The sequence below is a fragment of the Rhinopithecus bieti genome, unplaced genomic scaffold (assembly GCF_001698545.2).
Source record: "Rhinopithecus bieti isolate Rb0 unplaced genomic scaffold, ASM169854v2 scaffold_7673, whole genome shotgun sequence".
NCBI lineage: Eukaryota > Metazoa > Chordata > Mammalia > Primates > Cercopithecidae > Rhinopithecus > Rhinopithecus bieti.
In genome coordinates, this window is record NW_016806375.1 from 4,835,754 (window position 1) to 4,862,215 (window position 26,462).

A 26,462-nucleotide genomic window follows, 5' to 3' on the forward strand; every position below is an offset into this window, starting at 1 on the left:
AGTGTTCGATGAGTATCTGAAGACCACAGGGAAGCCGATCGAAGCCAGCATCCGAGGGGAGCTGTCTGGGGACTTTGAGAAGCTAATGCTGGCCGTAGGTATGTCCTGACATTGGATTCCTGCGGGTTTTAGGGGATTCTGGAACACTGGCCTAGGAACAAGGAGCTGAGAATGGAAAGGGGAATTACTTGGTATAGAATTGGGAAGGAGAAAACCAGGTGGGCCGTGAATTCTAAAAGTTTCTCCAGGGCAGCATGGCTGAGGCTGGGGAAGGGAAAGGGGCTTGAGCCTCAGGTACTGACTTCCTCCAGCTCCCTTCTCCACCATGGCAGGTGACAAAGAGCTCTGAACTTGGGCTGAGGATAATGATGATCATAATAGTTGACTTTTGCGGAGCATCTGCTGCGTGCCAGGCACTGTGCTGAGCGTGTAATCTTTATAAAAGACCCAGGAGTGGCCACTGCCATGATCTCTATTTCACAGATGAGGAAACTGAGTCTCACCAAGGCTGATCATTTGCTGAGGGGTAGTTTTGTAATGAGTTGGGGGTACTGAGAATGTGAGGATGTGAGGAGCTGGCTAGTCAGTGGTGGAGCCAAGATTCAAACCAGGGCTTCTCCCAAATTGACTTGGAGCAAGTCACTTCTGCTTACTGGGCCTCAGTTTCCTCATCTATTAAGTGGGGTGGGGGGTGGGCAGGAAGGATGGACTGCCTTAATTGCCTCCCCAGAAGCCCTTGCAATTCCAGCATTCCAGCAGTTAGCATGTCTGAGTCAGGAATATGTTGTGTGTTTGTATTTCTTGGGGGAAACCTGCAGCTCCTTTATTGTCCCTCCCAGAGCCATCCCCTGCCCTCCCTGTTTGAAGTAGTCAGCCAGTGGGACTCACAGTGATTCAGTGGGATTCACAATGATTCAGCTGCCAGTACCTTTCTGGTGTAGCAGGTCTAAACAAATGCCTTTTCCTCCTTCGCCCCAGGCCCTTCCCCCACCCCAGCTCAATTCCCTGTGAAAACCAAAAGGACTAGAAAGATAAAGGGGGTCTGTCTTTGTGATGGACTTCAACAGGATTATTTCAACAAGATTATTTCCTGTTTATTCCCTGGGTTTGCGGTAAAAGTGGGTTGGTCTGGGGTGCTCTGGGGCTGTGAGCTATCAGGAACCACGGTTCTTCCTGTATTGAGCTAGGTGGTCCTCAAGGAACAGAAACAAAGAGGGAGTCAGGCCATCCCATCCCCCTTCAGTGGAAGCCAGAATAACTCTACCTCTTCCTCCCTCTTCACAGTGAAGTGTATCCGGAGCACCCCGGAATATTTTGCCGAAAGGCTCTTCAAGTCTATGAAGGTGCGTGGCGGGACTGATGTGAATGAGGTTTGGGGAAAGGACTACTGGCACTCTTTGACAAGTCCTTGGGATCCAGTGGCCAAAGAGAGCCCTTCAGGGATGGCCACAGGGCTTACCCTGGTGAAGGCGCTCCATCCCAGGTGAGCTCTAGGGCCAGGAATGCTGCTGGTCACATGTCCTTCCATCTGCACACCTGGCTGATGTCATGAGTCAACAGATGGACTTAGGGTGGCAGCCTGCACCTGATCCCTCCAGCCAAATGGGTTGGCAGCTCGGACTTTGAAAAAGTATTAACCAGAATGTTTATATACAGCGTATGTAGGCAAGACCACTTTGGCCTTGCCTGCTAAGATTCATCATGCTCACCCTGTGACAGTTCCACTCTGGGTGTATTTCTGAGAAAGCTTCCCAGGCTTTTACACATATGATGCACAGAGAAACTAGTATTTTTGTGATGCACTGGAGGAAATGAATGCAGTCATTTGCTGCCAGAGGCCAGAGGCCTGAGGCCTGAGACCTGAGACCCAGGAGCTTGCGCCTTCCTGGCCCTGGTTGGCCATTCCAAAAGTGCAAAGTAGATTGTCGGCCATTCTCTGCCCACCAGTGTGCCATAATGAGGTGGGGCAGCTCAGCCCTAGAGAGATGTTTGCCTATATGCATGAATTCATAAGAATGCCCATCACAAGGCTGCGTGCATGCAGTGGCTCACACCTGTAATCTCAGCACTCTGGGAGGCCAAAGTGGGAGGATCACTTGAGGCCCAAAGTTCAAGACCAGCCTGGGCAACATTGTAAGACCTTTGTCTCTACAAAAATAAAAAACAGAACTAGCCAGGGGCTGTGGCACATACCTGTAGTCCTAACTACTCAAGAGGCTGAGGCAGGAGGATTTCTGGAGCACAGGGCCCGTAGGTTTGAGGCTTCAGTGGATGCAGTGTGCTATGTGATCGCACCACTGTACTCTAGCCTGGAAAACAGAGTGAGACCCTGTCTCTTCCAAAAAAAAAAAAAAAAAAAAAAAAAAGGAATACTTATAACAGTATTGCCTGTATTAGGAAAAAGCTAGAAACAACCCAGTGAGTGACCATCAAGAATAGCATGGCAAAAAAATAAATGCACAGCAGTATATTTGCAAAGTTCCAAAATGTATAAATCTAAGTGTATTGCTTAGAGTTACAAAGCTATGGTAAAATTATAAGGAAAATCAAGTGTGAAAATTATACATGAAGAGAGAAGAAGAAGTTTATAACAGTGAGAGGGCTGGGTGCGGTGGCTCACGTGTGTAATTGTAGCATTTTGGGAGGCCAAGGCAGCCCTCGAGGCCAGGAGTTCAAGAGCAGCCTGGCCAAGGGCAAGACCCCATCTCTACTAAAAGTACAAAAATTACCTGGGCGTAGTGGCGGGTACCTGTACTCCCAGCTGCTCGGGAAGCTGAGGCAGGAGAATTGCTTGAGCCCGGAAGGCAGAGGCTGTAGTGAGCTGAGATCACACCACTGCACTCCAGCCTGGGCAACAGAGTGAGACCCTATCTCAGAAAAAAAAAAAAAAGCAAAGCAATAAGAGGAGCATAGATAGAGCTTCAATGGGAATGGCAATGTCTGCTTCTTTTGCTCTAATTTTTAACTTTTTATTATGAAAATAGGATTTTCAACTAAGCTGGGAGCTATCGGCACTCTAGCCTCCTCTCAAGTCCATGTTCCCCAAACCCACTTGTCTTGCAGGGCCTGGGGACTCGGGACAACACCCTCATCCGCATCATGGTCTCCCGCAGTGAGCTGGACATGCTCGACATTCGGGAGATCTTCCGGACCAAGTATGAGAAGTCCCTCTACAGCATGATCAAGGTCAGCAGAGCTCATGGGGGCAGAGAAGGGAGCATAGAGCTTTTCGCCAAGACAGAGGGCTTAGGGACTGACTATTCCCAGGGAAAGGAAATGTCCCAGGAAGTGGGAGTCTCTTGGACATTTCAGGAGCCCCTGTCTTGTGGCTCATTCAAGGAATTTAAGGATATTCAACAGAAAAGCAACTGTTAGGGGTGTTTGTAAGTGGTAAGGCTACAGACGGAGGCAGGAGCTGGGTCATGAAGGACACACAAGCTGAATTAAGGGAGAGGACTCTGCCCCAAGGGCAGTGAGAGTTCACAGTCTCCCGGAGGAAGGCTGGGAAACACCGAAGAACACAAATGAGGGTTAATGGGGAACCTTTGGCCTGGGCCGGGTGATTGGTGATGACCCTGGGACATCTGGCTCCTGAGGCTTTATCAGGAGACATATGTAAAGTTAGGGAAGTTTTCCCTTTTTTTTTGGATGACTGAAATAAAGCTTTATGGGGCGACAGAGAAAGAGATAGAGATCCAAGTTGTGTTCTCCAAAGTATGTTTCCAAAGGGTAATTTTTTTAGGTGTTATGTGCAAAATGTTCTATGGGAAAATAAGTTTGTAACAAACCAGAATAAGCAAAGATAAATAAGCCAGTTTCTTTACCTCAGAGCTTCTCACAGCCTTTCATATTTTGAAGTCCATTATGAAGCCCCAAGAGGGATATGGAATATGCATCTACATGGATATGTGCATCTGTGTAATATATATATTTGTTTAATTTTTTGCATTTCCCAACGTTTTTGCTCATGGAACCCCATTCCCATGCATATTTCATGTGGAAGAGCTGGGCTGGGGACTGTCTGGTGGCACTGCTGTGCTGGGGCACTGGCTTGAAAGGGCAGCTAGCATCTCCTCTCAACTCCGAACATTGGTTGTGAAGTCATATTGGTAACTTGAAATTGTCCATTGCTGGAAGTATTTACACCACAGAAATTGGCAAATGCTATAAATTAGGGCTTCCCCCAACCTCCTGCTGAGAACCAGTTATTCAATATTAACCAGCACAGGAGGGCCAGGGCTGCTATGAATAAGTGTTCATTCAGCCTTCCCTTCTTTTAGGCTGTGCAGAACCTTCACCTCCTTGCCTGAGAGGAGCCCAGGGCTGGATGAGAGGTAACCTTTCTTTCTTTCTCTCCAGAATGACACCTCTGGCGAGTACAAGAAGTCTCTGCTGAAGCTGTGTGGGGGAGATGATGAGTAAGTGGCTTCTTGGCCCCTGGCTGGAGGGCATGGCCTTGGGGTGGCAGGCAGGTACTCTCCTGGCTTGCATCCTGATGGGTGAATTGGATGAGCTGGGGATTCCCCTGAGCCAGGAGTGTTGCAAAAGTGAAAGGCGGCCTTTGCTGGTACCTTTTGTGCTTGTGGATCTGTGTGTCTGAGCATGTGGTGGTCTGAACGTGAGCGTGGTCTCCTGTATATGGAGATGTCTGCTCTTGTGAACCTGGAAAGTCAGTCTGGGGTTGTGGACCAGGAACCAGATAATGAGCATCCAAGCCCTGCTATTTCATAGCGGTTTTTCTGTTTCATCACCTGTTAAATGGGGAAAGGAAACATTCCTGCTCTGCATATTCATTTATGCAGCATATATGTGTTAAGTGTCTTCTGGGTGCAGACCCTGTGAGGAAGCCCCTGATGAAGGCCATAGCCCAGAAGGAGATATAGACCAGTTTCCAGAAGGGAGCAGTCCTGTGCTGGGGAGAACTGGCTGTGCCATGTAGAAAGCGTATATAAAAGCACACAGAGATGCCCTAGCCCAGACCAAGGGGAGACTCTTTGGAGATACATGGTGAGACCCAAGGAAGAAGGGGAAGAGCCAGGTGAAGTGAGGGTCTGGGGACAGTGTTTGGGTGGAGGAAATCACCTACAGAAAAGCCTAGGAGTGAGAAGGAGCAGCCTGATTCATTCATATGTCCCAGGTCATGCATTTATGGAGTACTAGGGAGAGAAATAAGGCAGAGAAGTGGGAGGACCTGGGGGCCTCTTCCCAGAGTATTAAATTGGGGCATTACTTGACCAAATTTGTGTGCTGGAAAGGGAACAGGAGGCACTCTGATTTCCTTTCTCTGGGACTTACAAAGATCCAATTACGGAAGGGATGCAAGAATTTCCTGTGAACCTTTGGTAAGGACCATAGAGATTGATGCAGTTCAGCAGATATTACTGAGTTGATACATCCAGGCACTTTGCAGGAGGAGATGTAGGGCTTGCATGGCCATAGCCTGCTCATTGGCCTGTTTGAGAGGGGAGAGTTGGATAGAAGACACTCAAATTCTAAGGAAGAAAGGGGAGGCTGAAAGATTGGAAAAATCCTATCCTGCTTGGACCTTGCAGCCAGGAAGGCTGCCCTTAAAAGCCAGCATTGGTTGGACACAGTGGCTCACGCCTGTAATCCCAATACTTTGAGAGGCTGAGGCGGGAGGATCACCTGAGGTCAGGAGTTCAAGACCAGCCTGGCCAACATGGTGAAACCCTGTCTTTACTAAAACTACAAGAATTAGCCAGGTGTGTGGCCTGTAATCCCCGCTACTCAGGAGGCTGAGGCAGGAGAATGGCTTGAACCCCGGGGGCAGAGGTCTCAGTGAGCTGAGATCGCGCCACTGCACTCCAGCCTGGGTGACAAGAGCGAAACTCCATCTCAAAAAAAGAGGCAGCATTGCAGGGGGTGTCGAGAGATGGAAGGTTCTCAGAAATGGAGGGAGGACCCTGGTAAATGGAGGGAGGACCCTGGTGAATGGAGGAGGCATAGGCTGGAGAGAAAGAAAGCTTAACGTGTGTGTGGTGTGTGCACGTGTGTGTATGTGTTGGGGTGTGTGTGTGTGTGTGTGTGTTGTTGTGTGGAGTGTTGCCCGTGATGACATTCCTTCCTGTCCTCTCCCTAAACCCCTCCATTCCAGTGCTGCTGGCCAGTTCTTCCCGGAGGCAGCGCAGGTGGCCTATCAGATGTGGGAACTTAGTGCAGTGGCCCGAGTAGAGGTCAGACCTTCCCCTCCTCCTGCTTGACCTCTTGACCACAGCTTTTCTGCTTGCGCCTTCCTGCTGCTCTGGTTGGCACCCAGCTGCCCCCTGGCGGCCAACCCGACACGTTGATTCTCACATCTGAAGCTTCCTTTTCTCCCTTGGAGTGATGAATCGGTGGAGGGGCACACCTGGTTTCTGCATTAGCTTCTGACACGCTGGAAAGGGTTCTGGCCCACTTACTAACAGGACTTGCTGAAATGGAGACCTGGCTGGTTCCATGGAGGGGCCTGTCCCACCCGGGGTCCAAAGAGTTGGCCTCAGAGACACGAAAGCTGAGAACAGATGGGCGTCCCTGGGTGCACTGGAGGATTTCAGGTTGTCCTCTGGAGCATCCTCAGACTGGGGGTCCACAAAGGACAGGAATGAAAGGTTTCACTAAAGTACTTTAGGCAACCATTCCAGAGACTGCAACACTTGGCCCACACAAAAATGTGTAGGACCTTGGAGCTCTCTGTTACTTACTCACTATGCGACCTTTGGAAGATGCCCCCTCCCTCTGGGCCTCTATGTCTCCATCTTTAAAGTGAGGGGTTAACATGGCAATCTCGGTGATCTCTTAGGGCTCTTGAGCTCTGATGTTCTAGGACAGCGTTCCCCAAATGATAAGTCAAGAGATCTTTGCAGATGATCATAGGTGATGTGAGAAGTGAATTTAGTTTGGCAGGGTTGAATAATACAGAACTCCACATAGTGAATGAGAAAGGCACTCCTTTTCAATTTCATCAGCGTTTCTGATTATGTCAAAGAGGAAGTCTTGGTTTGGTGCCACCATCCCTGCAACACTTGCTGATTTTCCTGTTTCACAAAGAGAAAGCTGAGAGAGCTCGCTTTAAGTTTCAGAGCTTCTGGCAAGCAGAGGAATCATGTTCAATTTCATGGCATTTCACCTTTTTTGTTTTTATTACATTGATTTTTGTGGTAAATTGTCAGTTTATGATACATGGTATCAACTTCCTAATTCATGGTAGTAATATAAAAGTAATTTCATCTTTTTTTTTTTTTTTTTTTTTTTTTTTTTTTTTTTTTTTTTTTTTTTTGAGATAGAGTCTCACTCTGTTACCCAGGCTGGAGTACAGGGCCACGATCATGGCTCACTGCAGCCTCCCCAGGCTCAGATGATCGTTCCACCTTAGCCTCCCAAGTAGCTGGGACTTCAGGTGGACACCACCACACCTGGCTAATTTTTGTAGAGACAGGGTTTCACCGTGTTGCCCAGGCTGGTCTTGAACTCATGGGCTCAAGCGATTCTCCTGCCTTGGCCTCCCAAAGTGCTGAGATTACAGGCATGGGCCATTGTGCCAAGCCTCATTAATTCACTTAACAATTATTTTTTAAGTGTGCCTATTATATGTCAGACACTGTTGTAGGCACCTGGGATATATAACAGGATAAAACGGATACAATTCCTTGCCCTTTGGGAGTAATTTTAAATGCACTTCAAACATGGATGTATTTAAGTGAGTCAGAAAAGAAGTTGAATTACATAAAACCATTAAGAGATGGCATACTGTGTGTGCTGATTTGGAAAAGTGAAAGTCCTTCAGGAGTGACTGAAATTTGGGAAACTCTGTTCTGGTATTTCAGAACATTTCTGCTGCCTTTTCAGGGGGAATGACTCTTTAAGAGGCAGAGGGGGTCTCGGGGGCAGAGTAGGATTCAGAAGAATTGGGGAGGCTCCGGTGGAATAAGTAGCCAAGGGGCACTAGAACCGAGGCAGTTCCTGTGGCAGGCAGGAGCCTAGCCAATTTCCCTTGACCAGGACTTGCCCTGCTCCCAGCCCTGAGTCCCTCTCTCCCTCTCTCTATCTTTCTGTCTCTCTCTCTCAGCTCTTGTGCAGGGTCTGTCTGCTGTGGCTTCACCTCTGCCTCTTTCCCCACCCACACCGCTTGGTTTGGGCTCATGGGGAGAGCTTCCCACCCTCGCATGCTGTTTCTCAGCCTGGCCCCTAGGGGGGCCTTCAGACACCTGCTGAGTCTCTTTCTGCTTCTCACAGCTGAAGGGAACTGTGCGCCCAGCCAATGACTTCAACCCTGATGCAGATGCCAAAGCGCTGCGGAAAGCCATGAAGGGACTCGGTACAGGGGATGGGAAGGGAGCAGGGTTGGTCTCGGGTCAGCAGGTGTGGTGGGTTCAGCCATGGGCTGGCAGAGGACAGAGTGAGGTTTCCAATTAGAGTCTGCAGGATGAGGAAGACTTGATCTCAAGTTTCCACCCTCCTGGCTTCTGGAGTATAAGGAGGAGGGGCAGGAGAGGGTTCATAAGGAACTTGACAGAAGCCCTTCCCAGGGACCAAGGTGTCCCCCAGCCTCCTGGGAGCAGTATTCTGGCACTGAAGAAAGTACCAGATCATAGAATTGGTGTGGGCTCTGCTGCCGACTCACTGTATGACTCTGAGTGAGCCTCTCAGCCACTCTGGGTCTGAATTTCCCCACGTGTAAAATAGGACTGTGGACCCTGGAACCCAAGAACCCCAGTTCTATGATGGGAGTGTGCCCTGCTGGGCAGGTCTTTCAGACCTACATTTGGCACCAGTGGGAGGAGTACTGCACCCACAGGTTCAGATCAGCTGGGCCTGTGCTCAGAAAGTCCAGCCTGGGACTGGCCATCTAGGGTTTGGCTTTCTTTGCCTTTTCTGCCCTCTCTGACAGCAACTCCCAGGAGGCTTTAGGTTAAGTCCATCACCTCCTGGGCTTCCTTTCCATGTGTCTCATGGGAATGATGATATCTGCCAAGCTCACCTGGGACTATAGGATGATAGAGGTAAAAATGCCGTGAAGGACCCCCGTGCTGGGTCTGCGGCTGATGGCATTAATCTGAGAAGCAGGAAGTGGTATCCTAATGCCTTCCAGAGTCAACCTGCCGTGGTTAGAGGGACTCAGGGTCCAGCTCCCAGAGAGTTGAAGAGAAAGGACATAGAGTCGCTAACAGGACTTGGACTGTCAGGGTTGGAAGGATCCCTTGGTAACTACTCCAGCCTCTTCATGTTACAGATGTGGAAACCAAGTCCCATGAAGGGAAGGGGACTTGCCCAGGGTGGGTAGCCATTGCCAGAGTCAGAACTAGAACTCAGAGGCCCTGACTCCCAACCCAGTACTCTCTACCTCCCAGCTGTCCTTGTTCCTCAGCGTGTCAACAGGAAAGGGAGGGAGGAGCCCAGCAGAAATCAGTGGCCTGAGCCATAGGCAAGCAGACTGCAGGGACTCAGAAGCACATGGCCGCCTAGCCAGGCTTCTACCCTGACAAAGACTGACGAGGGACCATCAGCAGGCAGTGTATGGGGAAAGCCGAGAGCCACAGGCCTTCTTCTGAGGCATGTGGCTTTGGTGACTCAGGGACTGACGAAGATACAATCATCGATATCATCACGCACCGCAGCAATGCCCAGCGGCAGCAGATCCGGCAGACCTTCAAGTCTCACTTTGGCCGGGTAAGGACCTCCTCCTTGGCTCTGGGTGCGACATGCATGCACCTTGCCTGACTGAGCTCAGCCTGTCCCCATCAGTTCTGCACAGTTGGGCACCAGGGTCTTCATGGCAGTGGGACCCTGTGTGGTCGTGTGATCTCAGAGTGTGTCCAGCACTGGGTTTGGGCAGACGTATCTTTCCATTCCCCCAGTTCCTTGTGATGTGTGAGATGCTCAGTGGCCTCAGAGGCACAGCATGGGGCCAAGATCAGGGCTATGAGTTGTTTTCAATGTGCTTTGGGCGTCTTGCAGTTCCTCTGCACAGAGAGAGCTGGCTTCAAGGCCCCAACTGAGTGTCAGTGATTATTGCACATTGGTGGCATCTGGCTTAGGTGGGGTGTGTTTTCCCCTGGATGGAAACAGTGTCCTTCAGCACTGCTCCCTTCCAGTTCCTGTCTCCTGTGTCAAGGAGAGTGGGTCTTCCTCCTGGTTGTTTTTTCCCTACCCTCTTTGGCTTCATCTAAATAATAAGTGCAACATCAGCAAAGACAGACACAAGCTTCCACGATCCCTCATGTGGAACCCCTGTTTTCTCTCTTCATCTCCCCCATCCTGGGTCATGTGTGGGCAAGTGTTCATGTTGGCATGACTGGGGCTCTGCCCTTTGCAGGACTTAATGACTGACCTGAAGTCTGAGATCTCTGGAGACCTGGCAAGGCTGATTCTGGGGCTCATGATGCCACCGGCCCATTACGATGCCAAGCAGTTGAAGAAGGCCATGGAGGTACAGTTGGCACCAGAGGGTCTAGTGTCTGCTGGTGCCGGTGGGGATACAGGTGGTCCTCAGAAGCCCAGGTGGATTAGCCATAACTTCTTGGTAGAACTCCTCCCACACTCAGTTCAAACTGGCATAAACACAGAAGGAGATGTTGGTTCCCATAACTGAAAACTACAGGACTAGATCTGAGTCCAGAGACTCAAATGATGTTCTGTGGACCCTTGGCTCACCCCTGTCTCGGATCTGCTGTCCTCTCTTATGGCTTCACTCTCAGGCAGCCTTTCTCCCCATGGTGGCAGGGTGGCTTATGTCCATCCTGCCAGCTAGCAGCTCCAGCAGAAAGAGTTCCTTCTTCCTAGGAGTTCCAACAACAGTCTTGGCATTTACTCCAAGTTGATTCAGCTTGAGTCACACGCCCACTGGTGTCAGAAGAGTCTCGTGGAGCCGCTGGAGGAAGTGGGGTGGGTCTCGAAGCAAAGCAGCAGCAGTTGGAGTCTGTACTCCAGCCCAGCCCTGCCACTCATTCATTGTGTGACTGGGCCATTCCTTACATTTCCCAATCCTCTGTGCCTTCATCTGGGAAATGGAAATGGTCACCTCTGCCCTTCAAACTAGGACAGGTCAATCAAGGTCACAGGTATGAAGGGCATTGTTAACTCTGAAGACCTGACCCTACACTAAACAAGAAAGCATTATGTTCTGGCCCAGAAGTTGCTAGAACTGCTTTGCTTCCCAAGGTACCAACTGTACTAGTGGATACTGTTTATAAGGAGCATATGGTATCCTAGGCTAGGTACATTAGTTCAATTAGTTGCCTCCTCAAGCCACAAGGCAAGACTCTTATTTTGTCCCCATTTTACAGATGAGGAAACTGAGACTTGGAGGTTAGGTTGCTTGGTCAAGGTCATAGAGCTATGAAGTAGCAAAGCTGAGGTTCAGACCAGTCTGTCTGACTCTAGAGCCTGTCTTGACAACCACATAAAACCAGTAGTGCTTTTGGCCCCTTGAGCATTAAGAGGAAGGCAGCAATGGGGAGCTAGAGGACTTCATAAAAACGTTGCCTAGGCTAAGCAGATTAAGATGATTGTTTTTTAAAATACCTAAGCTAAAAAGCAAATGATCTAAAGACATGGGGTTCAGAAATAGAAGAGATCAACGAGCTAACCCAACTCAATCCTTTCCATTTTCAAAGTTTCCAAGTGGGAAACAGAGGCTCAGAGAGTCAGTGAGTTAGGGGGAGACCAGGGCTAGACCCTAGTCTTGGCACTTTCTTGATTGCCTCACCACACACCTGCTTCTAACAAAGAAATGATTGAATATCTCAATCAGGATGAGTCTCCTAGGATCTGAGAAGGCAGGACCATTAGTAACCTCTTTGAGGACAGAGAACATGTCTTGCCTCTTGCCTTTTTTTTTTTTTTTTTTTTTTTTTTTTTTTTTTTTTTGAGATGGAGTCTCGCTCTTTTACCCAGGCTGGAGTGCAATGGTGTGATCTCGGCTCACTGCAACCTCTGCCTCCCAGGTTCAAGCGATTCTCCTGCTTCAGCCTCCTGAGTAGTTGTGATTACAGGTGCCTGCCACCATGCCCAGCTAATTTTTTTGTCTTTCTAGTAGAGAAGGGGTTTCATGTTTGCCAGGATGGTCTTGAACTCCTGACCTCAGGTGATCTGCCTGCCTCGGCTTCCCAAAGTGCTGGGATTACAGGCATTAGCCACCATGCCTGGACTTTTTTTTTTCCTTTTTGGTAGCTGTAGCCCCAGCACCTTGCACAGTGGCTAACACATAATAGGTGCCTTAACAAGTATTTGAATGAGTGAATTAGTCATTGACTCAATCAATCAATCTTGCCTGCCTTCTCTCCCTGATAGTTTTCCCCACTTCCCTGTATGCAGATATTTGCATAACAGGTCCCCAGCCTGCGGTAGTCCAGGGCGTGTAATGTCTCCATTCACAAATCACTCCTCAAATCCAAGAATAAACATGTAAGCCAGCCATGGTGGCTCATGCCTGTATTCTTAAAACTTTGGGCTTGAGTCCAGGAGTTCCAGACCAGGCTGGGCAATATGGTGAAGCCCTATCTCTACAAAAAAATATAAAAATTAGCCAAGCATGGTGGCATGCTTCTGTGGCCCCAACTACTTGGGAGGCTGAAGTAGGAGGATCCCTGAGTCTGGGAGGTTGAGGCTGCAGTAATCATGCCACTGCACTCCAGCCTGGGCAACAGAGCAAGACTCTGTCTCAAAAGAAAAAATAATGTAGAATTTTATCTTAAGCACAAAACTTTTTTTCTTCTAACAAAATAATACATGTCCACTGTGAAGACCTGAAGAAATATAGAGTAAAAAAGAAGAAAATAGCAATCGTCTGTGATCCTTCACTCAAGCAGAGACCACACCACTAGTTAACACCGTGAGGCATGTGCGTGTCCTTTTGTTCTCTTCAGATACTTACATGTGGATATTTCCATTCAGACGTTCATGTGTGTATGTGGTGTTATACACACATGCCTATATACCTTTTCTTTTTGGGGGGCTGGAAGGCAAAGCAGTTCCCATGGGAGGTTCTGGGAATCTTGACAGGCTGGCACAGTCAGCCTTGGTTGTGCCACGGTCTCGGGCCTGGGGGCCATGTCTGGAGGTGAGGAGAAAATCCAGGAAGGCTTGGCCTGAGCTTTAGCCATCCGGGCCCCATGGACCTCTGCACAGGTGGTCGGAACTATGGCTGAGATCATCTTTGTCTTGACATTCCAGGGAGCTGGCACAGATGAAAAAGCTCTTATTGAAATCCTGGCCACTCGGACCAATGCCGAAATTCGGGCCATCAATGAGGCCTATAAGGAGGGTGAGTTTGGGAGGCCTGGGCCCAGATGCTGGGAGGAGAAGACCCAGGCCCCCCAGCTTCCAACCCCAGCTCTGCCCAGGACTCTGGCCTATCTCCTTTCCCTGAGTCCTTGAGGATTTGATAAGCCCCTTGGGTGTGCCCATTCCTGTGTCTAGGGAAAGACAGGTGCCCTGGAAGGACAAAGGCCTGGAGGTATAAGAAGGCTTGGCTGGAAGTGGGAGGAGAGAACATTCCAGAGAGGGAGGGCAACTTTAGGGGTGTGTAGTCCATGCAGTTCTACATGGCCCCACAGCCAGAAGGGCCCCACACTTGGTTGTATGCTATGCTCTCACTGTCCAGAAATTTTTTTTTTTTTTTTTTTTTTGAGATGGAGTCTCGCTCTGTCGCCCAGGCTGGAGTGCAGTGGCCTGATCTCAGCTCACTGCAACCTCTGCCTCCCGGGTTTACACCATTCTCCTGCCTCAGCCTCCCGAGTAACTGGGATTACAGGCGCCCGCCACCTCGCCTGGCTAGTTTTTTGTATTTTTTTAGTAGAGACGGGGTTTCACCGTGTTCGCCAGGATGGTCTCGATCTCCTGACCTCGTGATCCACCCGTCTCGGCCTCCCAAAGTGCTGGGATTACAGGCTTGAGCCACTGTGCCCGGCCCAAAATTCTTAATTTTAAGCAAGTGGCCCCATATTTTCATTCTGAAGAATCTTGAGTACCAGTCAAAAATGTTTAAATTGGCTAGGTGCAGTGGCTTACACCTGTAATCCCAGCACTTTGGGAGTCTGAGGCAGGTGGATAGCTTGAGCCCAGGAGTTCGAGACCAGCCTGGGCAACAAGGCAAAACCCCATCTCTACAAAAAATATAAAAATTGGCTGGGCGCAGTGGCTCACTCTGTTAATCCCAGCACTTTGGGAGGCCAGGGTGGGTGTATCACTTGAGGTCAGGAGTTCGAGACCAACTTGGCTAACATGGTGAGACCCAATCTCTACTAAAAATGCAAAAATTAGCCAGGCGTGGTGGCATGCGCCTGTAGCCCCAGCTACTCAGGAGACTGAGGCAGGAGGATCACTTGAACCTGGGAAGCAGAGGTTGCAGTGAGCCAAGATCATGCCACTGCACTCCAACATGGGTGACAGAACGAGACTCCGCCTCAAAAAAAAAAAAAAGTTAGCTAAGTGTGGCGGCATGTGCCTATAGTCCCAGCTATTCAGGAGACTGAGGTGGGAGGATCACCTGAGCCCAAGGAGGTCGAGGCTGTAGTGAGCCTTGATCATACCAACCGCACTCCAGCCTGGGTGACAGAGTGAGACCCTGTCTCAAAAAAAAAAAAAAAACATTTAAAAAAGAGTTTAAATTTTTTATCTTATAAGCAGCTTTAAAATGGTAGAATTTTTGAGTACATGAGTGACATAGTCAGAGCTCTGCTTTTGGGTTTAGCAACTGCCATGCAGGAGGGAAGATAGAAGAGAGAATGACAACAGGAAGGTGACTTAAGAGGCTGTTAAATATTAAAGGCGAGATGCAATGGGACCTCAAGTGGCACAGCGCCAAGGGGATGGAGGGGAGGTGATGGGTTGATGAGAATGCCCATTGTCTTACAAAATCAGCAGGAGGATGACTGGATGCCCCCCTGAGCCAGTTACAAACCCTTTCATTCCCACCTCCCCCTGGCTCAAGCCTGAATTTCCTGGACCTCCCTCCCCACAACGAAATCCTTCTTGGCCAGCAGCTACCCACACCCTTTCTCTGTCTCAGACTATCACAAGTCCCTGGAGGATGCTCTGAGCTCAGACACATCTGGCCACTTCAGGAGGATCCTCATTTCTCTGGCCACGGTGAGTGAATTCATGGGCCTCAGGTCTGCTTGCCCATCTGGAGGCCTGGGAGGAAGGGAAGGTTCACTGAGTGTAGGGTACAGGGGAGTTAGAAGTGCACTCCTGATGGAGAGGGTTTGTCTCCCCACTTGCCTCCTTAGAGTCCCACCAGCCATCACTGGTGTTCACTTGTCAGAGCTGGTGTGGTGCCACCTTCTCCAGACAGTCCTTCCTGGTGGCCCTTGGCCTGGCTTTTTGGGCCCCCAGCTCACACAACAAAGCCATGTGGGTGACCCTCTCCTGTGTTGTTACCTGGGAGCTTCTGTCACCATCTCTTGAATTCCCATAACAAAAATGGCAGGCCCTGGTTGACGGTTACTGAGAGCTTTCTGTGTGTCAGGCATTGGTGCTGAGTGCCTTGCACACGTTCTCAGTTAGTGACCCCAACAGCCTACTTATGGAGGCAGGATTTTCATCCCTGTGTAACTGATGAGGAAGAGCATTCAGAAAGGTGAAAATGAGCAGGGTGTGTGGTGGTGCAGAGATGGAGATGGGTCGATGCTTGGGGACTGACCTTTCTTGCTGCTCCTGCTGCAGGGAAATCGTGAGGAGGGAGGAGAAAACCTGGACCAGGCACGGGAAGATGCCCAGGTAAGACCCCCAGCCCACCCCAGTCACCTCTGCTGGGTGTCCCTGAGAAGTAGGTCCAGCTTATGCGTGTCTACACCAGGCCTTGTCTGCGAGTGAAGGCTCCTGGCAGGGGCATGGTTGGTTTGATTGGCTGATGCTTAGACTGCAGAAATGAGGTTTAGGAGTGTGGTGCTGGTATTACTGACATTTCCTAGGGGAATAGCAGGACCTTCAGAGCGGGCAGGGACCTGCAGATCACCCAGGTCAAAGCCCTGATGTTACAGTGGGAAAATGGAGGTCCAGAAAGGGCAAATGACTTCTGAAAGTCACACAAGAAGTCAGTGGCCCCAGTAGAATTGACCCCTAGAGAGCTGGTCTGGGAACTTGCTGAGAAAGGGGCTAAAGGTCTTGGTTTATTATCTGTAAAATGGGACTGAGATTGGAGGGAGTGTCCTGGGACAAGCCTAGAAAGTAAGTTCCTCAAGGGCTGGACTCTTCATTTTGTTCACTAATATATTCAAAGTAACACATGATCAGTACTCAATAAATATTTGTTGAATGAATAGCAGGGAAAAGGGTTCTCTAGGAGTCTCTTGGCTGCTCTGCTTCTGCCCTGCTCCTTAGCCTAGTGAGCTTGAGGTTTGGAAATGGCTTCTTACGGAGGTTGGACAACCCCAAATTCATTTTCCCTGAGGGTTCCTGTGGCTGGGCAGTCCCTACTGAGGCCAGTGCATTGTCTCCCACTGACCTGCACCTTGATCCCAGCACCCAGTAGCTTGACCCAGGTCCATGTCTCCATCTCTTCTGCCTGCCTCATCCTCCCGCCCCCAAAAGCTGTGTCCAGAGATGTGGGGGAACAGACACCACAGACTGTGAATCCAGCCCCCATATTTTACAGTTGGTGAGTTAAAAAGGGCACCGATGGATTGAGAGGGGACCAACTTTTGTGTTCCCAGGTCCCATAACAGAAGTGTGGTATATATTACAACAGCATCTGAACTGGAACCTGACAGTTACAGAACTGTAATTATAATTATTAGAATGCATACTATGATGCCAAGATTATTCTATACGTTTTTATGTTCCCCCTTTTTACTAACCTATTCAAGGATACAGTTTCTAAGTGGTGGTGGTTTGATCTGAACTCAGGCTTGCCTGACTCCAGAGTCTATGCTTAATTCCATTTACGGTAATATCCTCCAAGACCCAGTACGGTTAAGGTCCCCTGCAGCTTCCACATCAAGTAGCTGTTGTTGTCCAGTTGTCCAACCCTTACTTTGGAATATAGTTGTCAAAAGCTGCATGGTTACACTTAAATGTATGGTATTTCAGCTACATTGTGGGCACATGGATGGGGGCTAGGTTGAGAACCCAGCCAGACACTAGGGTGACTTGCTGAGGCCACATTTCATTCACTCATTCAACGGATGTTTATTATTACTGTGAACAGCCTTGTGTGCTGCTGAGAGTTTTTTTTTTAAATCTCAGCTCTCACCCCAAATCTATCTTCCAACCCTAAATTGATCTTCCCAGGAATGTTTCTGCCTGTGCCTGGTTTGCCAATGAGGCTGTGCTTCCAATCGCCGCTAGCAGGGGGCAGTGGTGGGCCTTGCTGATAGCTGCTTCGCAAAAGGAGAGAAGTGGAGAGAGAGAACCCGGGTGGAAATAGCTAAGGGACCCTTGAGCCAGATCCCTGCCCAACTCGGCTACTTCTCCAGATTTAGGATGCTAGACCCCAGCTCATTTTCTTATAACTAGCAGTACATTCTTTTATAGAAACTAGAAAATAAAGAGAAGCCAAAAAAGACTCCATAACCTAATAGTAATAACCATTGTCAGTATTGTAGTATACATTATTCTAGTTGTTTCTCTATGTGTATGTAAAAGTGGATTCTTTATTTCTGATAGTTAAAAATTAATACCATGTGAATATTGTTGCACTTTTTAATCAACAATATCATTTAATGGCTGTATACTGTTCGTATCTGAATCTATCATGTTATTTAACCAGGTTTCTTCCTAGTAGCAAACTCTTTTATCACATTCATGAATTATTCCTTAGAATGAATTTCCAGAGATGAAATGGAAATATGGGAGCAAAATGTATATAAAAATTAAGGGCATTTGATAGGGCCAGTCAAGCTCCCCCTTAGATATTGCACATGAGTACTTGGCAGTTTGAATTTGCCTGTTTTACACTGCCTCCCTGGCGGCCTCTCACTCTGGATGTCTAGAACACCCTCAAGCTCTTAGAAGTCTGGGTCTGTTATTAACCAGTTGAACATATGTCCAGTTTCCACCTGTGGCCCCACAGTAATTGTTAATAGCTTCCCCTTTCACTCTGTCGTCCAATTTGAGCAATAAATTATAAATAACTAATTATTATAGACCCACCATGAAATGAAGGATTGTGGTAGTTTTTAGATAATCAATACTCAGACCTTTTTTTTTTTTTTTTTATGGAGTCTCACTCTGTCACCCAGGCTGGAGTGCAGTGGTACAATCTCGGCTCACTCCTACCTCTGCCTCCTGGGTTCAAGCAATTATCCAGGCTCAGCCTCCCAAGTAGCTGGGATTACAGGCGCCCACCACCATGCCCAGCTAATTTTTTTGTATTTTTAGTAGAGACAGGGTTTCACCATATTGGCCAGGCTGGTCTCGAACTCCTGACTTCAAGTGATCCACCTGCCTCAGCCTCCCAAAGTGCTAGGATTACAGGTGTGAGCCACCGTGCTCAGACCAGACTTTTAAAAATATAACAGCTTTCCTGAAATAGAATTAATCTACCATATTATTGACCAGCTTTATTGAAATAGAATTCACCTACCATACTATTAACCAGCTTTATTGAAATAGAATTCATCTACCATACTATTGACTAGCTTTATTGAAATAGAATTCGTCTGCCATACTATTGACCAGCTTTATTGAAATAGAATTCATCTACCGTACTATTGAACCATTTAAAATATTGAAATAGAATTCATCTACCATACTATTGACCCATTTAAAGTGTGCAACTCAGTGGTTTTTAGTATCTTCACAGACTTAATGTAACCATCACCACAATCAATTTTAGAACATTTCATCACCCCCAAAAGAAACTCCATACACATTATCTGTCACTCCTTATGTCCTCCTAACCCCCCAGCCCTAAGCAACTGCTAATCTACTTTCTGTGTCTCCAGATGTGCCTCTTCCGAACATCTCATGTAAATACAGCGATATAATACGTGGCCTTTTGGATGGGCTTCTTCACCTAAGAAAACACTAATTTAAACATTGTGTTAAACACTTAACAGTGTTTTCAAGGGTCACCCGTGTTGTAGCATGTTGGGACTCCCTTTTCATTGCCAAATAGTATTCCATTATCCATTCATCAGCTGTTGGACATTTGGGTTATTTCCACCTTTTGGCTATCATGACTAATGCTGCTCTAAACATTTGTGTACAAGTTTGTGTAGAGTTTTTGTGTGCACATATGTTTTCATTTCTCTTAGATAGAATTGCTGGGTCATATGAGAACTCTAAGTTTAACCATTTGAGGAACTGTCCAGATTAATTTTTGCATGAAGTAGCTAGGCTAATAAGAACAAGCTTTTGTGGTGAATATTAATTTAGTGCCCCACCACTTTTTTTTTTTACATTACAGATATTATTATCTTAAAGATGCTTTGAAAAACCTAATATGTCTAGGGTTCTCTGACCTGCGTAAGTGAGAAGGATTGGGACTTTTGAGTCTTTTCTGTTAAATCTTTAAAACATGTCCCTCTCCCTTTCTTCTTAAAATGATACAGTTTTATTTAGCGTAAGTTTTACAAATTTTGATAAAATACATATAAACTTTATCATATTAATAATTTTATTTATTTATTTTTGGAGATGGAGTTTTCCTCTTGTTGCCCAGGCTGGAGTGCAATGTCGCAATTTGGCTCACTACAACCTCCACCTCCCGGGTTCAAGTGATTCTCCTGCCTTACCCTCCTGAGTAGCTGGGATTACAGGCACCCACGACCACACCCGGCTAATTTTTTTGTAGTTTTAGTAGAGACAGGGTTTTACCATGTTGGCCAGACTGGTCTCAAACTCCTGACCTCAGGTGATCCACCTGCCTCAGCCTCCCAAAGTGCTGGGATTACAGGCATGAGTCATCATGCCTAGCCAATCATTTTAAAGTATACAGTTCAGTGGCATTAAGTACATTCACATGGTGGGCAGCCATCACCACCAGCCATCTCGAAAACTGTTTTCATCGTGCAAAACCAAAACTCTGGACCCATTCAACAGTCACTTCCCATTCTCCCTTCCCCCAGCCCCTGGTAACCACCATTCTTTCTATGTCTGTGAATTTGACCACTCTAGGGACTTCATGTAAGTGGAATTATACAGTATTTATGCTTTTATGACTGGCTTCCTTTACCTAGTATGATGTCCTCGGGGTTCAACTAGGTTTTTGTTTTGTGATGTTTGAGACATAACGGGGTGACGGGTTCTCACACTGTCACACAGGTTGGAGTGCAGTGGTGCAATCTTGGCTCACTGCAACCTCCGACTTCTAGGCTCAAGCAATCCTCCCACCTCAGCGCCCCAAATAGCTGGGATTACAGGCATGAGCCACCATGCTCAGCTAAGTTTTTGGTAGAGCAGGGTTTCTCCATGTTGTCCAGGCTGGTCTCAAACTCATAGGCTCAAGTGATCCTCCCACCTGGGCCTCCCAAAGTCCTGGGATAACAGGTGTGAGCTACTGTGCCTGGTGTAGGTTGTTTTTAATACAGAAAAATATTTAAAAAACCAGAAACAGCCTATAATCCTAGTAGCCTTGATAAGTCTTATTTAAGATTTAAATTTCAAATGAAATAATATTTTTGCATATTTAAGAAATAAAACTTCAGGAAGAATAAAAAGAAATGCAAAAGCTTTCCTGCATAGTACCTCTCCTCAAAGGTGTCTTGACAGTTTCTTAAGTACTTCCCAGGAAGTATGAGAAAGTGAGTGTTTATTTATTTATTTATTTTTGAATCTAGATGAAAGAAATACTATTTTACACAAAAATATGCTATACTTCTTTACTTAATTTAAATGGAAACTCTTGTTATCAGCATTGTAGATTAATCTCATCCTTTGTAAGAATTGCATGGATTGTTTCCATTGATTGGATAATCCATAGCCTGTTTAACAAGTCAATCTCAGGATGGTTTACAGTTTTTCTCTGTTATGAAAAATGCTGACCGGGCGTGGTGGCTCAAGCCTGTAATCCCAGCACTTTGGGAGGCAGAGGCGGGTGGACCACCTAAGGTCAGGAGTTGGAGACCAGCCTGGTCAGCATTGTGAAACCCCATCTCTACTAAAAATACAAAAAAAAATTAACTGGGCTTGGTGGCACATGCCTGTAATCCCAGCTACAGGCTGAGGCAGGAGAATCGCTTGAACCTGGGAGGTGGAGGTTACAGTGAGCTGAGATCGTGCCACTGCACTCCAGTCTGGGCAACAGAGTGAGACAAAAGAAAGAGAGAGAGAGAGGAAGAGGGAAAGAATGGAAGGAAGGAGAAGGAAGGAAAGAAAGATGCTGCCATGGGAAGGAAGGGAGGGAGGGAGAAAGAAAGGAAGGAAGGGGAGAGAAGAGAAGAGAAAGATGCTGCCATGGGCCAGGTGCGGTGTCTCATGCCTATGATCTCCACTTTGGGAGACCAACGCAGGAGGATCACTTGAGGCTAGACTGGACAACAAAGTGAGACCCCTTCTCTACAAAAAATAAAAAAATTAGCTGGGTGTGGTGGCACACACCTGTAGTCCCAGCTACTCATGAGGCTGAGGCAGGAGAATCACTTGAGCCTAGGAGGTTAAGGTTGCAGTGAGCTGTGATTGTGCCACTATACTCCAGCCTGGGCAATAGAGCGAGACCCTGTCTCCAAAAAGAAGAAAGAATGCTGCAGTGAATAGTCTTGTATTCTATCGTGGAAGACTTTTGCCAGTATATCTGTAGGGCAAATTCCTAGCAATATAATTGCTTGATCAAATGTCATAGGCCTTTTAATCTTTAATGGACATTGCCAATTATGCAATGAAAACAAGAGGAAGGTTTCCAGAGCATAGGCTGTTGTGAATTATAAAGAGTTCAGTCTATCCAATAGAATAAAGTCAGCAGAGTTTCTGGGGGAAAGGCGAAAGCAATACTCAGCCTAGGTACACGAGCCTGGGTATTTTGTTCCCAGGCTCTCAAAGTCACAGCTATTTGCCTAACAAAATTGTGTCCTAACCACAGAATTCTGTGCTCTGCATAGTGCAGTGATTAAAAGTAACCCTTGTAAAATGACTTTCCCATCACTGTTTGCTGTGTGCCCCCAGACAGGTCAGCTCCCCTCAAGGCCTCAGCTGTCTGGTCTTTCCTGTCTTTAACACGAAAGCTAAAATTACATGTCTCTTGCCTTGGAACTCTGAATATGCTAAAGGGTGCGAAGAACTTTGCACTGCTCACATTTACATCTCAGTGGTTCTGTAAGGAAGTGGCAGCAATTATTTCTTTCCACTTTCAGACAAAGAAACCGAGGCCTGGAATCTGCTCTAGGTTTTGGGGTGTGAAGAGCAGAGTGTTCCCCGTTTCTGTGTCTTTCTCTTATCCGTCAGGTGAACACGTTTTTAGTTATTGCCAGGCCTTTCCCCATTCTGAGCTCCAGCCCAAAAGGTCATAGGAAGGTATTTTTCTGTTGTCCCTGCCCCACTTCCCATCGCATCCCGGGTTCTCTCCAGTATCTTGGGACATCTCCCACTTCCAGCCAGGCCCCTCACTCTGCACCCCAGGGCCCCAGCACCAGCCTCCCCGGCCTCCTCTGACTCTTGCCTCCCTTCTCTCCCTCCTCTCTCCCCTCCCTGCTCTCAGGTGGCTGCTGAGATCTTGGTGAGTGTCCTGTTCTTCATTTGGGTTTTAACGGCCTCTGAGTAAAGTCCACCTTTACTGGGCGGAGCGGGGCAGTATCAAGCAGTGATTTGGGAGCTTGCTATGCGGCTTCTCTCTCTCCCCTTCAGGGCGCCTTAAGGACCCTGCTTGGTAAAAGATAGGCCAGGCAAGTGTTTCCCAAACTTCAGCTAATCATCTCCGGCATGATTTGTACTATGTAACCACCAGCTGTTAATACTGATCTTTAAATCGACTCACTTTTAAACCCAAAATGAGTTAAGGGGAATTTAGTATCAGTATAAATAGAACTAGTAGCTGGCTAGAAGACAACGTGGAAACACTAATATGCAGTGTGATCGGGTATGTTTGCCCTTGACGCCGCTTGGGGAAACACTGGCCAGGCCATCTTCCCTGCATATGACCCCATACACACTTCCCAGAGGGCCTTGCAGAAAGGTTGAGGGATGGAAGGGGAACTCCCAGTTGCTATGCCCAGGGCCTGTGCGGGTCCTCCCAGGAGCCCCGGTCCCATGGCCCCGAGGCTAGGATGGAAGTTCCCAGTGCTAAGCCCATCTGTGTCAGATCACAGGGTCCTTGTGAACTGGAGAGGGGAATGTAGAAGCCATTGTGCTTGAGGAAGGAAGAGGGGACCAGTCTCAGCCCCCTTGGATGGCTGTGTGAGCCCAGCTTCTGACTGCCCTCAGCCCAGGCAAAGACATGAAAGTGAATAATAACCAAGGCTTTCTCATGTCTCCCCTCCCAAATCCTTGCTCCAACCCGGGCTCTGCAGGAAATAGCAGACACACCCAGCGGAGACAAAACTTCCTTGGAGACACGTTTCATGACGATCCTGTGTACCCGGAGCTATCCGCACCTCCGGAGAGGTGAGGCCTGACCTCCTCCCTTCCCAGCTCAGCAGAAAGATCCCAGAAGCTGATGAGAGCCTCTCATCTCTCTGTGACAAGAGGAGCCAGTTGCCCACCCACCCCCTCCTTAACCCAGCAGTAGTGTATCACGGGTGACGGTGACTCTGGAGCCCTGGATTCTAGTCCTGGCTCTACTGCTTATACCTCACCTTCCTTATCCTCCTTAAGGAAGCAGGTGTGATGGCAGGGATTAGGGATAGCAACTGGATTTCACCTCAAAGGCCAACTCTGACAGATTGGTAGCGGCTGCCTAGAATGCTGGGTTGAGAAGGATTCTGGGACCCCGCGTCATGATTCACTGGCGATGCCTGCCAGGAGCAAGGCAGTGAGAGGTGGTAGCAGCACAAGACCCACATAGACATCTTTGAACCACAGACTGCCACATGCACAGGGCACACCTGTATGCAGTGACCCTGGTGCTCAGTGATCATGAAGTGTCCTGCACTGAGACATTTACATTTTAACATGCATTTGTCTGGCACTTCGCAGTATTTAAGGTGCTTTAGCATAGTGGCTAAAAGAATGGACTTGGGCACTGGACCGCCTTGATTTGAATACCCACTTAATAGCCATGTGACCTTAGGCAAGTTACCGAATCTCTGCGCCTGAGCTCCCTTACGTAGGAATCAGGGTTTTAGTTCTACCTTACGTGACTGTTGTAAAGATACAAAAAACACAACACACATAAAGCACTGGCGCAATGCCTGACTCAGTGAGTGTTTCCTGAGTGTTATCGATGTGTCTTTATCCCAACCGGACATGGGAGGAAGAGGAGGCCCAGAAAGGAGAGGATTCACCCAAGGTCCCTCAGTGAGCTGGGGCAGAACCATGACTAGGACCCATGCTCCTTTTACTACCCCAGCCTGGGTTGCCAGAACTTGGCCGAGGTTCTGAGGCCATTGGCCAGGCACGGGGACTGACTTGGGACAGATTTGGCTGTGAGCCCACAGCAGCCTTGATGTCAGAGCTTCTCTATCAGGATGATCTTGCCCAGTGCATTTAGGCCTGGGCTGTGGCCATATCTGCTGCCCTTCCACTTTCTCAGGCACAGCCTGTGGGAGGCACTGGGTGGGGTGAGGAGGGGCCTCCCCCTCCTGCACTGAAGCTCACCCCCACCTCTGGGGCTTCTCTTGTGGCCAGTCTTCCAGGAGTTCATCAAGATGACCAACTATGACGTGGAGCACACCATCAAGAAGGAAATGTCTGGGGATGTCAGGGACGCATTCGTGGCCATTGGTAACTGGCAGGGACTAAGGGAAGGGCTGGGGGCACTGGGGACTTGCCCAGATTCTCTGGAAGAATAGAACCTTGGCAGCCTCCGAAGCTAGTACTGGAAAGTAAACACTGCCACAGTTCACCTCCAGGGACGCTGCCAAATGTGTGATTGTGCAGGAGTGTCATGAGGTCTGTTCCAGGCTGCAGGAGAGGGTGAGAAAATAGCTGTTGCTGGGGAAGGACCAGGAAGACTGGGGCAGGCGGGGGAGGGGGCACGCTGTCCTGCACAACTAGGGTGTGTACACACACACACCATACACACACTTGACACACACACTTAACATGTACAAGACACATATTGAGCATACACACATTCTCACGTGACTTATACATAAAACACGTTACATATGCATGTGACAGGTGCATACCACACATACACACATTACATACACACATACTTCACACACAGAACACATTATACATGCACATACATGCTACGCCCCCACAAGACACTACACCTGCACACACACACCACTCACACACTATGCACACATGACCCATGCACACCACATACACACACCACATATGCACACACATACAAGACACATACACGTTAGATGCAGACGACACACACACACATACCCTCGTCTCCTCTCAGTACCTGGCTTTTTGGTTACACTTATATAATTTGAGCTCTTGACTTTGAAAAGGTTTTTTCCTTTTGGATCTTAATTTCACCATGTATAAATATGGATGAGTGGATATGGGTTGGGGCTGAAGTTATTCTCGTTAGTATTCATCATTAGTGGTATCTTGTTTCATTTACTGTAAAACGCATTGCATCAATGCACTTTTTAAAAATCTTACCAAGAGGTGTCGGGAAGATTTTCACATAATTGCTATCAATTATAAAACACATCTTGATTTCAGAGACACTAAAATGTGGGGGAAAGGTGTGTTAGATTGGGTGAAGTAGAGATGGTGGTAGGGGGGTTGTTTAGCATGTGATGGGCCTTTACCACCCAGGACCAATATCTAGGAGGCGGGATAGCCCAGTGGGTAAAAGCATGGACTCCAGGTTGAATCTCTGCTCTGCCACTTCCTCACTGTGTATCCTTGGGCAGGTCACGAAACTTCTGTGTCTCAATTTCCTCCTTTGTAAAGTGGAGATAACAATAGTGCCCAGCCCATAGGGTGGATTTTGTAAGGCTGAAATTAGCTAATTATACGTAAAGCACTTGGAACGGTGCCTGTTGGCATGTAATACTCACTGGGCAAGGGTTCGTTTTTATTGTTGTTTCACACCAAGTCCTGTGCAAAGTTAGCTGCACACAGGTTTAGTTGCATTCTCACCAGGTGCTCTTACCAGCTTATTTTACAAAGAGGACACTGCATTCAGAGAGGTTTATAGTAGTAGAACCAGGACTCAAACCACAGGCTGCCTACGTCCTAAGCTCATGTTCTGTAGCCTTTGGAGACACTTTGAGTTTCCTACCCTCCTCGTGTATTTCCCTCTTTCCTTTCTCCTCCCACCTTGAACAGGTCTACACATGCAAACACACACCACAACACCATTTCACACCTCTCCATCTAGTGGCAGGCATCGGGGGCCCCTGTGACAGATGGACAGGCTCATTTCTTAGGAAGGCTTGTGGAGTTGGTTACAAAGGAGAGAAGTTTCTGTCCAGCACGCTGCTTAGCCAGACTGATAAAGCCCTAGGTCTGAAGTC

General features: G+C 48.0%; 1 protein-coding gene across 2 annotated transcripts in view; it reads left to right on the forward strand.

Annotated features, from left to right (window-relative positions):
* Positions 1-26,462, forward strand: part of ANXA6 (annexin A6) — a 58,425-nt gene that overhangs the window by 26,282 nt on the left and 5,681 nt on the right. Inside the window, exons 10-23 of one of the 2 annotated variants that reach the window (XM_017875743.1) lie at positions 3-98; positions 1,285-1,343; positions 3,064-3,186; positions 4,360-4,418; positions 6,116-6,194; positions 8,233-8,314; positions 9,572-9,666; positions 10,313-10,426; positions 13,171-13,261; positions 15,008-15,087; positions 15,664-15,717; positions 22,574-22,591; positions 23,382-23,475; positions 24,658-24,753. In XM_017875743.1, the coding sequence (XP_017731232.1) occupies positions 3-98; positions 1,285-1,343; positions 3,064-3,186; positions 4,360-4,418; positions 6,116-6,194; positions 8,233-8,314; positions 9,572-9,666; positions 10,313-10,426; positions 13,171-13,261; positions 15,008-15,087; positions 15,664-15,717; positions 22,574-22,591; positions 23,382-23,475; positions 24,658-24,753 (1,140 nt within the window). The remainder of the gene's footprint in view (positions 1-2; positions 99-1,284; positions 1,344-3,063; positions 3,187-4,359; positions 4,419-6,115; positions 6,195-8,232; positions 8,315-9,571; positions 9,667-10,312; positions 10,427-13,170; positions 13,262-15,007; positions 15,088-15,663; positions 15,718-22,573; positions 22,592-23,381; positions 23,476-24,657; positions 24,754-26,462) is intronic. The other variant, XM_017875744.1, reaches the window with a different exon arrangement.